Genomic DNA, 15465 nt, shown 5'->3' with positions numbered 1-15465 from the left:
ACGTATTATGAAATTATGGGGCTGCAGTGAAAGCCTCTATTTGCATATCTTCTTTCTCTATTGTATTAGAATACTTACGTGTTTATAATCTGAACTGATAATGATCTTTAATTGTAGGCATTGTTTTAAGATAAATGGACTATAATCTCTAATGGGGGTTTTCCATACCAGTTTCTGGAACAGGCTCTGCAGCTGCTTTAGGAACATAGTCCGGCTGACCAGGGTCTTGCCCCATATGCTCTCCTCCCCCATAGCAGATCTCCTATTGTTGATTTCTATATTGGGGATCTTTTAATACTTCTGTGTGAAAAAAGTGTGGTTCTCTAATTACGAGGGGAAAAAAAGTTTGAATACCCTTCCTTTAAGCCTAAAAGCATAATCGATTGATTGGGTCTTACAGGAGGCAAAACCTAATAAGATAATTGGTTAGAACAGTCACTTCTTAGAAACTGAGTAACTGCTTACATGTGTCATGGGTCAGTACAGGTTTTTCAACTTCACTGGCCTAGTTAAGGCATCTTTCATTATGGTTACATTTCTCTCTGGCTGCTAAAGGGTCTGTTACTCTGATCTCAGCCCTGAACATTAAACAAGTCAGCTCCATGCTCCCCGTATCTCAGGACACCTCCCTGGGTAGCCATCTTCAGTGCTCAGACCCCAGGGATCATCCCCCGGGAATTCTCTGCCTCTCAGAGGAGGACTTCTGTTTTGTTCTTCATCTAATCCATAGGAGGATCAATTACTTGGTGACTTGTTTTAATGACGCTCCATTCACACATCCCTGCTGATACTTCCGATATTCCTCCAGCAGCCGTAGGTTGTGGGGTAGAAGAGTTTTCATCCGTGAAGTGGTTTTTGTTTATTTTTTCACTGTCCTTGTCATTGTCATCATGAACACTGTCGATGAAAGAGCTCAGATTAATTTAAGGTGCCCCAGAAATATTACATAGGTAATTATAATTTCATTCTTAATTATTTTTCTGGAGTGCTCTACATTTTTCAGCTCACTTTTACCTACATTTTAATGGTGTTCTTAATTTCCTCATATACATGAGTACATTACAGTTACAGTCATAAAAAACTGAAAGGCACCAAGCTCAGGCTGCCTGGATTTGAAATCCAGAAGAGTCCCTTTCTAGATGTGTGATCTTGGGGAAGACAGTTATTTTCCTCATCTGTTTAAAAAAAGGGAAGGGTGTTCAGAATATTCCTTCCTAGTCTGGTTCTTTTGAGGACTCAGTCACATAAGAAGAATGACAGAATGGTTCAGTGCCTGGAGTCTGGAGCCAGATCCTCTAGGCTTCCTGGCTCTACCACTTCCTAGCTGTGTGACCTTGGGCAAATTACTTCACCTCTCTGTGCCTTTGTTTCCTACCCTACAAAATGGGGACAATATTAGTGCCTAGACACTGAGGTGGTTATGATAGGATCAAATGAGCTCTGAAAAACCTTAAAAGATACCTGGCACATAGTAAATGTTGTTTAAAGATAGCTATTGTAATTATTCAGTTGAAACTTTAACACAGTGTCTGCTGTTACTTGAATTGCCTTCTAGACTTTTCATAGCACATTCATCTAAGAGGCCTCCTTGGAGTTCAGTAATGTACATGCAAGGCTGTTCATACATGTGTAGTATTACCATTTTATAGATGAGGAGATGGGGAGAGCTTTGAGAACTTGGCCGGGATATTCATGAGAAAATCCAAAGATACCACTTTTATGCTTCACATGGTCAAGTAGTAGGATCTCACGGAATTTTTTTTTTTTTTAACTGTAGCTTATTCTGCCTGCCTGAATGAGTTAACTTTGATAGTCCTAGAAACCTGTAACTCTTTAATATGGTTTTTAAGAATATCGATTTTGTAATCAACAGAACTAAATTTAAGCCCTGACCCCACCTTGTCGTGGCTCTATAACAAGGGCATACTCCTCCAAACAGTATATGTTTCAGCCCGTGCACCACGCCCCTCCCTTCCAACGTGCTCGTCTGGGTTAAGTAGGATAATGTCTAAGAGGTGGGCAGACAGTGTCCGGCACAGGATAAGCACTCAGTGAATGGTACCTGTCATCTCGTGTCATCGTTAAGATATCTTTAGACATCAAATGCCCTGAATGATGAATTTTCATTGTGCCTTGAATCCCTAAAAAGGTTGTTTTCTTCCTCTTCGTTACAGAGACATGCGCTGGAACAAGGGAACCATCTTAAAAGCATCTGTGGACTATATCCGAAAGTTACAGCGAGAACAGCAGCGCGCAAAAGAACTTGAAAACCGACAGAAGAAGCTGGAGCACGCCAACCGGCACTTGTTGCTCAGAATACAGGTAGGGGGCACGTGTTGTGAGGGGTTTGCGATACGTCCCTGACTTGGAGGTGGGAGGAAAGGGGATATAATGAGCCATGGGGGACTTGATTTACATGATCCTAATACAGTAGCTACTCGTTATTTATGGATTGCCTCTTTGTGAATTTGCCGCTCATAAAAATTTACCGTAAGCCCAAGATCAACATTCATGGTGCTCTCATGGCCCTTCGTGGACATGGGCAGAGTGGCTAATCTGAGTTAAGGTTGAACAAGACAATAACCTGCTGTCTTGTTTTAGCTCACACCGTAAGCATCCTTTTCATGGTCCTTAGTCCCAGGCTTTTCACATTTCTGTGGGTTTTATGGGTGAATTTTGCTGTTTAAAATGGCTCCTAAGAGTATTACTGAAGTTGTCTGGTATTCCTAAGCATGAAAAGGCTGGGAGGGGTCTTCTGGAGATAAGTTTCCTTTGTAGGTAAGTTCCAGTGCTCTTGGCTGTGATTTCCATATTAATAAATCAGCATTGTGTATTAAGGTGTCTTTAAACATAAAACAAGGTTACATGTTGACTCGTTAATGAAAATGTGACTAAGATACTCATAGAAACCTAACTCCATATTTCTTTTAGAAGCGATCGTTTGGTACATACTAATTCAAGGTTCAGAGCCACTTTATAGAACCTCCGTGGCTTAGTGCATTTGGACTGCAGTAACAAAAGACCACAGACTGGGTGGCTTACACAACAAACATTATTTCTCAGGGTTCCTTAGCCTAGGAAGTCCAAGATCAGGGTGCAGGTAGATTCGGTGTTTGGTAAGAGCCTGCTTCCTGTTTCATAGACAGAGGTGGCATCCCTGGGTCTTCACATGATAACAGGGGGAAAGCGCTCTCTGGTGTTCTTTTTAATAAGGGCGTGAATTCCATTCAGGAGGGCTCTACTCTCACACCTTGATTACTGCCCAAAGTCCTACCTCCAAATTCATCACCTTGGGGATTAGATTCCAACATAGGAATTTTGGGGTGGGGTGAGACACAAACATTCAGTCAATAGCAAAAATTATTTCAAAGAATAAGAATTGAAGTTGTTAAATACCAAGATGCCTCAGTATTCGGTGGGGGTATGTAGCCAATGGTCAAAGCCTATGTTTATAAGGAACTTGGAGACATCCAGAAGATCTTACCACGATAAAAATTTTAGAAGTCATTGCAGACAGTGAAATTATTGTATCTTGAACTCGCGCTACTTATTTTTGGAGTGAGAAATACTAATTTTGTTATGTGGAATTCATCTGTCATTCTGTGTACTGGGTAAACATGGTACTATTAAGTGTGAAATGGGGCAGTCCTTCTGTAGTATGAGCTCATGGTACTCCTCTTAGGCACTCGGGCTCTCATGCTGAGGGTAAGGGCATAATCATAACTTCCTCCGAAACTGTCCTGAAGAAGGCTAAGAAAAATGGACTCCCTGCTCATGAACAAAGGAGTTGGCAAGAGTAATTTTCATTTACTTGTTGACCTTGAGCACAGTCCACTGGTAAGAGACAACAGAGTATCTTCTTCTTGAGTAGATGGACCCGCCTTTTACCATATTTTCAGGTTTCCAGTGCAACTGTTTGTGGCCAGCAAAGCCTGACCCTTCAGATAGCAGTGTGTTCCACCTGATGGTGTGAATCCTGGACACCCAACCTCTCTAACAGAGTAATTTGTTTATGATAATAGTCTCCGACCTTTTGAATGCCCCAGAACATGGTTGACATTTCCCAATATCACTTCTCTCATGGCATGACTGTGATCTTCAGCAGGGTGGCAGAAGACCATTCTCCTCTAGGGGGTGCATCTTAGAATGTCCGCAGTGAAGCAGAGGTTGCATGTCATTTGAAAATCCTTTTTTTTTTTTTTTTGAGTTTTTGTCATTTGTTTTATGTTCGTATGATCATAAGTAGCCATAGGTCCTTTTCTCTTGAACTTAGCATACCCTTTTATAAAAGTAGCGTATACTGATGTGTTATTTCCTTATACAAATGTTAAAACATAGGAACTGTTTTGAAAGACTAGGTTTTGTTTTCAGCATCCAAACTCATCTCTTTGTGTGGAATACGAATATTGTGAAAAATGTGGATTGGAAATGCCACGGTGACAGCATCATAGGTTTCTTCCGGTGATAGCATGGGACAGCCTGTAGAACTTAAAGCATATCACGGAAAACATTATTAGTTAGGGAGGCCGTGCCATGCAATGAGCCTGAGTTCTCCAGATGAGACTTACCACATTGTTTAGAAATCTAAGTAATGCTTTAATCAGCTGATAAACATTTTTAATTAAACAAGAGATCAGGGTGAGATGTTTGCCTCTTTTCATCCAACTTCTTTTTTTTCTTTTTGAAACAAAGTACACGTGTGGGGGAGCTGTTCGTATTAGCATGTTGGTGTAGATTTACAATAGTGCATGTTTTAAGCTTGGGCCTAAGGGCTCCCTTTCATTTTCACTCCAAGTGATGCATGCAGAAATTTTCACAGAAGAAAGAGCATGAAGCCTTAATATCTTTGGAACCATAATTTTATTAAACAGCCCAAGGCTTTAAAATGACGCCCAAAGAGACTTGTGTTTCTGGAGATCGAGTAAAGGAACATGAACATACTTTTGTGACATCTCAGGCTCCCGTCTTTTATGTGTCCGGCATCCAGAGAACAATCTGGACTGCACACTGGACATGACTTTTCAGGAAAGTGCATTTCTAGGCTTGTGGGCAAAGGTTGAGTAGCTGGATCACACTGGAGGCTGCTTGTCCCTCCTTCGTGTGGCAAGGTGACTTCACATTTATATTCTGTCGCTGTTATATTAGGGTACGACAAGCATAGAAAGAACACTCATAGAGAGTCGTTTGGGTTCATTTTAGGAGGGTCCAGGGATACTCAGGGAGAGTGCAAAGAGCTTGCTTGGAAGGCATTTTGCAGAGAGGAACCTGGAGAGGCTGTGACAGTTGGAAAGTGCATTAGTCCGCTCAGGCCGCTCTAACAAATACCGCAGGTCAGGTGGGGACACGCATCTCCTCCTCACAGTTCTGAAGGCCTTGAAGCCCAAGGTCAAGGTGTCTGCAGAATTAGTTTTTCTATACTTCTCTGGGAGGATGCCTTTTGGTTTTCCAGGAAAGGCTTTCCAGGGTCTTAACCTAGGTGTGTCTGTGTGTCCTAATCTCTTCTTCTTTTTTTAAAATTTAAATTCAATTAATTAACATATAATGTCTGATTGGTTTCAGCGGTAGAGGTCAGTGATTCATCCATCTTACCTAACACCCAGTGCTGATTACATCACATGCCCTCCCCAAAGTCCCTCACCCAGTTACCCCATCCCTCTACCCCTCACCCCTCCAGCAACCCTCACTTTGTTTCCGTTTGTCTCCTTCTCGGGTTTCGTCTTCTTTCATTTTTTTCCCTCTTTTACCCTATGATCCTCTGCCTTGTTTCTTAAATTCCACCTATGGGTGAGATCATCTGTTAATCTCTTCTTCTAAGGACATCTGTCCTATTGGAGTTTGGATTAGGGCCCACCCAAATGACCTCATTGAATTTAATTGCCTCTTTAAAAAACAGCATCTCAAAACACACATTCTGAGGTGCTGGGGGTTAGGACTTGAACATATGAATTTTTCTTTTCTTTTCTTTTCTTTTTAAAGATTGAGAAAGAGAAAAGAGGGGGAGAGAGAGCAACCAAGAGGGCGAGCACAGTGGAGGGGGGAGGCAGAGGGACAGCCTCTCGAGGAGACTGGGCATTGGGCTGGGAGCCTGACGCGGGGCTTGATACCCTCACCCTGGAACATAACGAGTTTTTCAGTTCAGCCCGTAACAGGAAGGATGTGGAGAAAGTATAGAGAGAAATTATTCATCCTCCTTATAAAAACTTTCTTTTGGAATTAAAAAAAACAAAAAACAAAAAACAAAAAAAAACCAGCCAAGCACAACACTTCCCTTGGGCCTGGTAAGATGAGTTAGGCAACACTTCTCAAAGTCAAGTTCCCTGTATACAACTTCCACAAGTTTTGCCATTCCCACTCCCTTTACTAGGTCATGATACCCTTCGTATCTTAGTAACTGTTTAGCTGTGCCCTAGGCCAAAGGAATAGCTACCATTTCTTTGTTAGTTCCAACCAACTTAATGAATGTTTAGGTCCTAACAACTCAGTTGGCTATTTGAAAATACAAAACAGAAAAACCGAAAGAAAAACAGCATTTTTTTTTTTAAGATTTTATTTATTTGACAGACAGAGATCACAAGTAGGCAGAGAGGCAGGCAGAGAGAGAGGAGGAAGCAGGCTCCCTGCAGAGCAGAGAGCCCGATGCGGGGCTCAATTCCAGGACCCTGGGATTATGACCTGAGCTGAAGGCAGAGGCTTTAACCACTGAGCCACCCAGGCACCCCAAAAAACAGTATTTTTATTTGATTTTCTAATAACTGTGTTACTTGCTAATGGGCTGTGTGTGTCTGTTGCACACTGCACAACCTCTCCAGCTGCGGAATCCAGTTGGACAGTGCCGTCCTCATTTCTCATCCTGTGTTGCTTTTTATGCAGTTCTTACTTTTTATCACAGTGACCACCAAAGACCCGGCTTTACAATGATATGCTATGGAGAAGCATGTCGCACAGTTTACTGCTGAGACCATGAGGCTTCTTGAGTTTGGTAGTTCTTGGAGTAGTGTGCTATTTCTCCAGTTATCTGAAAATGTCACAGTGCCCTACGAGTTCACTGCAGCACCCCTGGATATGTGTTCAGAGTTTAGGGACCCCAGGACTGTATTATTTACCAAACATTTTCTTTCAGTCAGCTCACATTTTGAAATTTTATTTTTATATTTATTTTTATTTCTGTGTTTTTAAAATTTATCTTAAGGAATATGAACATCTGGGAGAGACAGTCTTTGTATTTAATACCTAATGAAATCTGTGTAGCATTTAAAATGCTCTACTGGAAGAAATAACATTTATTAATTGAAAAGAGCAAAAAAATTATTTTTGTAGTTGTTTTTTCCTCTGTCAGATTTTTTTTAAGACTTTTTTAAAAAAAGATTTTATTTCTTTGAGAGCGAGAGACAGCACAGAGGGAGAGGGAGAAGCAGACCCCCACTGAGCAGAGAACTCTACACAGGACTCGATCCCAGGACCCTGAGATCATGACCTGAGCCAAAAGCAGATGCTTAATCCACTGAGCCATCCAGATGCCCCTATTACTTTACTTTTAGAGAAGTTTTAGGTTCACAGCACAATTGAGGAGAAGGTAAAGAGACTCCCTGTAGGCTCCTTGCTCTCCCACAGGTACTCCACCTCCCCCCAGCCACGCCCCCCACCACAGTGGTACATTTGCTACAACTGGTGGACCTACACTGCATGACACCATCACCCAAAGTCCCTGTTTGACCTTAGAGTTCACTGTTGGTGTCGTACAGCCTGTGAGTCTGAACAGGTATATAACGACACATACACCCCCTTACAGTACCACAGACAGTCCTTGGATTGCCCTAAAATCCTCCACCTCTTGAAACATTTCGCTTTCATTTTAGGAACTTGAAATGCAGGCTCGAGCTCACGGACTTTCGCTTATTCCATCCACGGGCCTCTGCTCCCCCGACCTGGTGAATCGGATCATTAAGCAAGAACCCACTCTCGAGAACTGCAACCAAGACCTCCTTCAGCACCACGCAGACCTACCTTGCACAACAACGCTTGATCTCACAGACGGCACCATCACCTTCAACAACAACCTTGGCGCGGGGACCGAAGGGAACCAAGCCTATAGTGTCCCCACGAAAATGGGATCCAAACTGGAAGACATCCTGATGGATGACACCCTTTCTCCCGTTGGCATAACTGACCCGCTGCTCTCGTCAGTGTCCCCCGGAGCTTCCAAAACAAGCAGCCGAAGGAGCAGCATGAGCATGGAAGAAGCCGAGCACGCTTGTTAGCGGGCCGTCCTGCCCTGCGCTTTCCGAAACTGCTTCCTTTCTCGATTCGTAGGTTTCCTAATTTCCCCGAAGGGGGTTTCTTGATAATTTTTCCTTTAATATGGAAGTTTTTTTCATGCTTTATCAATAGCCCAGGATATATTTTATTTTTAGAATTTTGTGAAACAGACTTGTATATTCTATTTTACAACTACAGATGCCTCCAAAGTATTGTACAATGAGTGTACAGTATCTGCGAACTGAATTCGCCCCGGACTTTAGCTTTCTGAGCAAGAGGATTTTGCATCAGAGAAATTTCTGTCCATTTTTATTCAGGGGAAACTTGGTTTGAGATTTTTTTTTTTTTTTAATGCCTGTGACATCTTTGGAAATTAAATGTAAAGTTTAATTGAAAGAATGTAAAGCAACCAAAAATTTAAAAAAAAAAAAAAAGGCAGAGAGTAAGAGATTGAGGAAAGAAAGGAAGAAATCCAAACTAACCATTTTTTACTTTGTAAATGTATTGATTCATTGGTACTGCCTTAAAGATCCAGTACCGTTTTAACAACATTTAGTCTTTCTACTGCAAGCTATTTAAGGCAATACAATATTCTGTTAAAAAAAAAAAAAAAAGTGCATCCAATTTCATGAGGATTGTCTGGTTAGAAAATGTAACTGATCCCTTACTTAGGTGCAAGTGAAATTGAAGGGTTAGAGAGCGAGGCCCTGACACATGGGCCCTAATCTTGCTGTCCTTCACTCTGTGCTCTGTTACAGTTTTCCTCATCAGTTAGTGTGATTCAGTTTTCCATAAGATATATTTTATTTCAAAAGGAAATGAGTGTCCTCTCAAAATATTGAGGAGCACTGAAAGTTGTCCTTTTTAAAATTTTTTTCCTCTCTCTCTCCCATTTCACTTTTGATAAAGAAAACCAAACTGGGCACATTTCTAATTGGCTTTCCTATTTTTATTTTTAAATTATGTTTTACTGTTCATTTGATTTGTACAGATTCTTTATTATCATTGTTCTTTTCAGTATGTTTGTATTAATTTGTAAGAATATGCATCTTAAAATGGCAAGTTTTCAATATTTTTACAACTCACTGGTGGTTTTCCGCATTCTTTGTACCCACGTGAAAGAAAACTTTTATGCAAGGTCTTGTGTTTAAAGAGAGCTTTGCAAATATTTTGTATATTACCGTCTCACTTGGAACTGTTTTTTTCCACACGTTTAAGGTGTAGTATTAATAGGCAAAAACTGGCTTTCTAGAGAAAATAAACTTACATATTTATTTTTAGTGATATAAAAGTAGCAATATTCTTGGAGAATGATCACCATAGCATTGATACGCCCATAATGGTCATTTAAATTGGGGTTTATTTCAGCAAACAGCTGCTGAATTTTTGGAAGGAGAAATAACTGTATTGGCAAATTACTGTTACTGGGTAACAGTGTTTCAACAAGCAGCAAAGTTGTAAGTTAGTTTCAGTGCATTATCTACTTGTGTGGTCCTTTGCAATAACAGTAGTGTTACATGTAATCTATCTGGCCTACGTGTTTTATACAGCTGACATATGGTGTTAAGAGCCAGGCTGTTGAATGGAATTTCTCAGTAGCAGCCTACAATTGAATAGCAAGTGGCATAAAGCATATCCATTCAGAATGAAGTGCCTTAAATATAGCAGTAGTCTTTTTTGGACTAGCACTGACTGAACCGTAATATAGGAGACAGTTTCAAGATGGTATTTTTCATATTAAATATATTTTAGTGACAGAGTGCCAACTTTTTTCATCAGGAAATCTTATTCAGGAGGAATTTTTTTTTTTTTTTAAGAAAATGAGTTTAAATGTCAAATACGAATTGGCGGATGGGTATTGGAGGGTTCAAAGAGAAGGTGTGATTGTCAGGTGAATGAATGGATGGCTTCCATGAAAATAATCAACTGCACAGTTCCCATGCACTTCGGGCAATGAGAATCCTTGGAAACATTGATGATGCAATCAGTTTTATAGCTTTATTACCGAAGGGGGTAGGGAAAATTAATTCCCATTCTTTCAATCCCCTTAATTGTATAGCTCTTTTCCTAGAATAGTGATGCAAATCTGCATGAACAGCTAACTGTACCATAGTGTTCACTGATACAATCATAGCATTGTCTATTTTTCTCTTCATATTTATATGGGGGGAGGGGAGCTGGGTGCAGAAGTCCAAGATCGCTACGGTATGATGTTTGTTTTCTTTAGCTGATGGTGAGGGTTCTTGAAAACGGAGCAAGGTTGACGAGCCCCTGGCCCAGGGAATATGGCCAGGGCTAAGTGACCTTACACAAAGCTCTGTTAGAGGAAGCATGGCATCTCGTACCACTGTCCTGACTTTCGCAACTCCTGAGCTCACTGCCACCTGCTTCCCCATCCCCTTCTTCTTAAGAGACAATTTCTCGGAGTGGCGGGTGAGGAAGCCCAGGAGAATGCTGCAGCCTCGGGGGGTGGTTTTATTTATTTCTTTTTTGCCAAATCGAGTGTGGATTTGTCTTAGGGACTAGTTAAGCCAAGAAGCGGTGGTTTGGGGTCGTCGTTTGTGACCGCGAGAGAATAATCCACACCACTCCCCTCATCCCTGAGAGCACACTTGTGACTCGGGGTCGGGCCTCCCTATGGAGTGACCAAAATGCCAAACTTGTCCACCTGCCTCCGGATAAGGCCATGGAAATACCAAACCCTTTGACTTTGCCAAAAACCCTTACAACCAACCTGGACATACACAGGATGACAAAGTTCTTTCTGGTTGTTTTTAAATAATAAAGCAATAAGAACAAATAAAATACATAGGAAGTTAAGAGATATAAAATAAAGCACAAAGGAATGCACTTATTAATATTTTTTAAAAATGCACTGGGGAAAAGTTGGTGTTGATAGCAGTATATTAAAAGACCCTATTTCTTGAAAAAAAAAAAAGACAAATGACTGTCTCTTGCGGACGCTTGGTACTGTAATGTTAATAATATAGTCCCCTGCTGTTGGACGCAGCAATCATTTCTGTATGGTCCATAGCACTGTATATTATGGATCGATATTAATGTATCCAATGAAACAATTGAACTGTTGTTCTTGATAGCCTCATTAAAGCATTTGGTTTTTCACATAGTGGTGGCCAGTTGTTTTTAGTTAATGACAATTTTGAGTATTGTTTGCCTTATCCAAAATGGTAGTGCACATTTTCTTCCGATGGAATGAATAACGAATTGCAGGAAAATTTTTAAAATGCCAGTAAGTACTTTTTTTGTTTGAAATGCCATTCTAATACACTACTTCTCAGTTTTCAACATTTTTGATTATGACTTGCACTCAGATGAACTATAATTATACAGCTTCCCCCCAGCTACCTCTGAATTTGGGGGAGATTTTAAACTCCCAGATGCCAAGAATTCATTTTAGATACAGGAGTTTTATTTAACATGTTTTAGTGAGAGGTGGCTTTATAAGAAGAGAAATTGTCAGAGAAGCCCTTGCATATTTACGAAAAAGACATTGGGTTTTTAAAATACAAATTTACAATAATGAAAGCTTAATATACCCAGGTTGCCAGCTCCTGGCTGTATTTTTTTTAAATACAGCACTTAAGAATCATTTGATAAATGTTGGATTTGACTTGGGAAGTGTCAGACAAAACATGTCTTTATTCCCTAGCTAGACCTTAAACTTCTGCCCTCTTTAAAAAATATTCTGGTTTAACCTCTGGAGAAAACGAGCAAGAAACTTCCCGTAATGCTTCTGACCTGATTGTCAGCTTTTTGTTAAATTAGATTTTTTTTTCTTAAATTGTAATATACAATAATCAAGCCCTTTCTTTTTCAGAATTATTTGAATTATTTATATTTCCCATAGAAAAGTGATTATGTGATGCCTTAAAAACGTGTAAAAGTAGGAAGATTTCCTATGTCAAGAAGAAGTTTTCTGGGCAACCTTGAAAGCAGGTAAGCTGAAGGCTGGAGCTCTTCATGTCAGGAGGTCTGCAGCAGAACTGTAACCCTGTCCTGGCATTTGCCTCTTCACGATCACCTCACAAGCTCTAAGGATCCTTAATCTTCAGCTAACCCCTGCCAAAAGGAAAAAAACAAAAACCCCACATCCTATATGTTAAAGCCTTGTTACCTGAACATCACACATTTGCCTACAGCTTGTGTGTCTTTATTTCATATTCACAGATTTAGAGTTATTAAATTTTCTATTAAATGAACCCACTTAACCGATAAATCTATCCACGAAGTGACAAAACATGGACTGGCAGCTAGATCTGAATTTCGGTCTTGCCTCTGCTGATTTCCAGCTCTGTGGTTTTGAGTGAGTTACTTAGCCTCTCAATGCTTCAATTTCCTTTCTGTTCTTCGGTGACCTAACAGCGGCGACCACGTGGTGGTCTTATGAAGTCCATTCAAACAGACAGACGAGAATTTTTGCTTGGCTGCGCATAGTAAATGCTCAGTAAATGGTAGCTGTGACTGTATGATCATAATACCCTCCATTAAGAAAATGGCGCCCACTCCCTGGACCTCATGCAGTCATCGTGTGTATCAATGGTGGCATATGTTGTGAGAAACGCTGCATTTTAGCACAGAGCTAATATTCGTGTGAACCGGCAAGGTGACAGAAGCCACAGGGTGCTTTCGAGAAGAGGACTGCGCTGTATCTAGGACCCGGGGTTAGAATATTTTACAGAATAATAAACCCAATTTATCACCTTTTAAAAACACCATCAGCACAAATGACCTAAAATTTAAATTGTATTAAATGTGTATAATCTGCACGGATGCCTCTGCTATGAGAATAATTATGCTATATTATTCTCAGGAAATGCGCTTTACTGAAGTTGAAATCTCCATTATAGTCCCTAGAGAATTAAACTTTTTAATCCTTTATGATAGACACTGATGTTATGTATCTAAAGAGCGATGTCTTGACTATATCCTGTCTGTTCACTTTCCTATCAATATTTAAATGGTTTTTAGGTTTTTATTTTCAATTATACTTACATTTGATGACTTTCTTGGAACACCATCTGAGGAGTTAATCTTCATAATCCAGCCAACAGAAATGAACCTTTAGAACTACCCTGTTTTTATTTTTTGTGTATGCCAAGATTTAATGCATAGCCAAGTAGCATGAGGCAAGCTCGTTTAAGAGGAGTGTTGTAAAGTTAGATTTTCATTATATTTAGTGAGAGATGGTGATGATCTCTTAATTCTTTGCTGCCACATCTGAGGCTCAATAGCAATGGCTTCATGTCCTCACCCATACTAACATGAATCCGTAATATACATCTTGTGCAGAATGTAAATGAAAAAGCTTCCATTCCATTCCCAGTTTTCCCAAGAGGCATGTACAAAAAGAAAAAAAAAAGAGAGAGAGAGAAAGAAAGAAAGAAAAAAGAAAGAAAGAATAACGAACTAGAGCACATTTGTCATATTAAAATTGTCAAGCCCTTGTTTATAGATAAAATTTAGACAAGGCTAATCTTATTTGTGTTCAATATTTATAGGTCTTTGGAGCCTATTACCTATACCAGATATACTGGAAAGTAATATAACTGTACGCAAATCCAAGTAAGTCTCAGCAACATTTCTAAATGGTAAAGGCAGTTTGCTTTTGAAAAATTTGCATTTTAAATTTCTAATTATGGAGTCAGTTGAAGTTAAATCCAAATGGGTGTAATTGTCACTCAAAATGTCTTCCATATTATTCAGACAGCAAAATCTGTGTAGATAGAAACCACTCAACTAGTGTTTCCCAAACTTTGCTTTATGGAACTAGTTCCACAAGCTGTTCCAAAAGTTGCTTTGGGGAATTGGGGTTTGGAGGTTGGGATAGGAAGCAAAACACCGTATTTCATTTTTAGGAACTTAATGTTGGGAAATGCTGTGTGAAACACATTTGGACAGGTATCTGTACTGCGAGACTTCTCACATTTTCCAATGTGCTAGTATGCCCTGAGAGTTTTCAGGATTGACAGTAGTATTGAATGTTTCACAATCTTATTTGACCACAGGATTTTGTGTGTATGTGTGTGTGTAAAACACTAGTTCATGGTTCCAAAGAACATAGTTTGGGAAATTCCAGAGATCTTACGGAAATTATATAGAGCTGATAAAAGATAACTTCTTTTATTCCTAAGTATGCTTACATTTATTTACTATTCTGTGGGGAGAAACCATTGTCACCAAAGAATTCTTCCTGAATAAGCAGATTAGCTGAGGTTTGGACTTCTACTGTAAAATATAACATTCTGGTTAAGGGAACTATTGCCATTAAAATATTATTATTCCTGAATTTAAAAAGTAATTTATGCCATCATTTATAATGGAAATACAAATTTTCTTATGCTCACATTCAGTGTATCTTTTCATTTTTTTCTTTTTCTTTTTTTTTTTTTTAAAGATCTTACTTATTTGACAGACAGAGATCACATGTAGGCAGAGAAGCAGGCAGAGAGAGAGGGGAGGGCAGGCTTCCCGCTGAGCAGAAAGCCTGATGTGGGGCTCGATCCCAGGACCCTGAGATCATGACCTGAGCCGAAGGCAGAGGCTTAACCCACTGAGCCACCCAGGTGCCCTCAGTGTATAATATTTTCTATGACTGGTAAAAAGTAGTCCCTCGTATTGCATGTATCCCACCCCTTTAAATACAAATACCTGATGTGTGGGAAGAAGGGGGCAGATCGTGGTTACAGTACAAGGGGTTTATAACTTTGGGTCCTGCTCACTGATTATTGGTGGAAGAGAGTTAAGAACCACGTGGTAGTCAGAGTTTACAGAGTCTTCTCCGTGATTTCATTTCATTTCTTTTCTTTTCTTTTTCCTTTCCTTTCCTGTCCTTTCTTTCCCTTCTTAAGATTTTATTTTTAAGTAATCTCCACACCCAAAGTGGGACTTGAACTCACAACCCTGAGATCAAGAACCAACTGCGCTAGCCAGGCGATCCTCAATGATTTCTTTTTTTTGAATGCAGGCAAATCCTAACAGATAGGTTATATCTCAAAAGTTCAGTTAATTGGTTGTAGGCCAACCCACAAAAGCCACATTAATTGTCATGGATCTGGTATATTATAGTATTAAGAATGTTATAGAATTTAAATAGCCATATTACAAAGTCTGAGGGAAAACACATTAACACATCTTCCTACATCTTCCTATCCCTTACAAAAGAGATCAGAGATTTCTTTCATTCAACAC

At 39.8% G+C, this 15465-nt stretch overlaps 1 protein-coding gene across 6 annotated transcripts in view; it reads left to right on the top strand.

Annotated features, from left to right (window-relative positions):
* Positions 1 to 11381, top strand: part of MITF (melanocyte inducing transcription factor) — a 228308-nt gene extending 216927 nt beyond the window's left edge. For all 6 annotated transcript variants that reach the window (XM_004738343.3, XM_045077891.1, XM_004738344.3 and 3 more), the window contains exons 9-10: positions 2175 to 2322; positions 7857 to 11381. In XM_004738343.3, the coding sequence (XP_004738400.1) occupies positions 2175 to 2322; positions 7857 to 8258 (550 nt within the window). In that variant the 3' untranslated portion in view covers positions 8259 to 11381. The remainder of the gene's footprint in view (positions 1 to 2174; positions 2323 to 7856) is intronic.
* Positions 11382 to 15465: the final 4084 nt, after the last annotated feature.

The sequence above is a fragment of the Mustela putorius genome, unplaced genomic scaffold (assembly GCF_011764305.1).
Source record: "Mustela putorius furo isolate JIRA1106 unplaced genomic scaffold, ASM1176430v1.1 tig00000095_pilon_pilon_pilon, whole genome shotgun sequence".
NCBI classification, from domain to species: domain Eukaryota; kingdom Metazoa; phylum Chordata; class Mammalia; order Carnivora; family Mustelidae; genus Mustela; species Mustela putorius.
The sequence above is the reverse complement of the archived record's forward strand: the minus strand, read 5'-3'. Positions and strand labels throughout refer to the sequence as shown.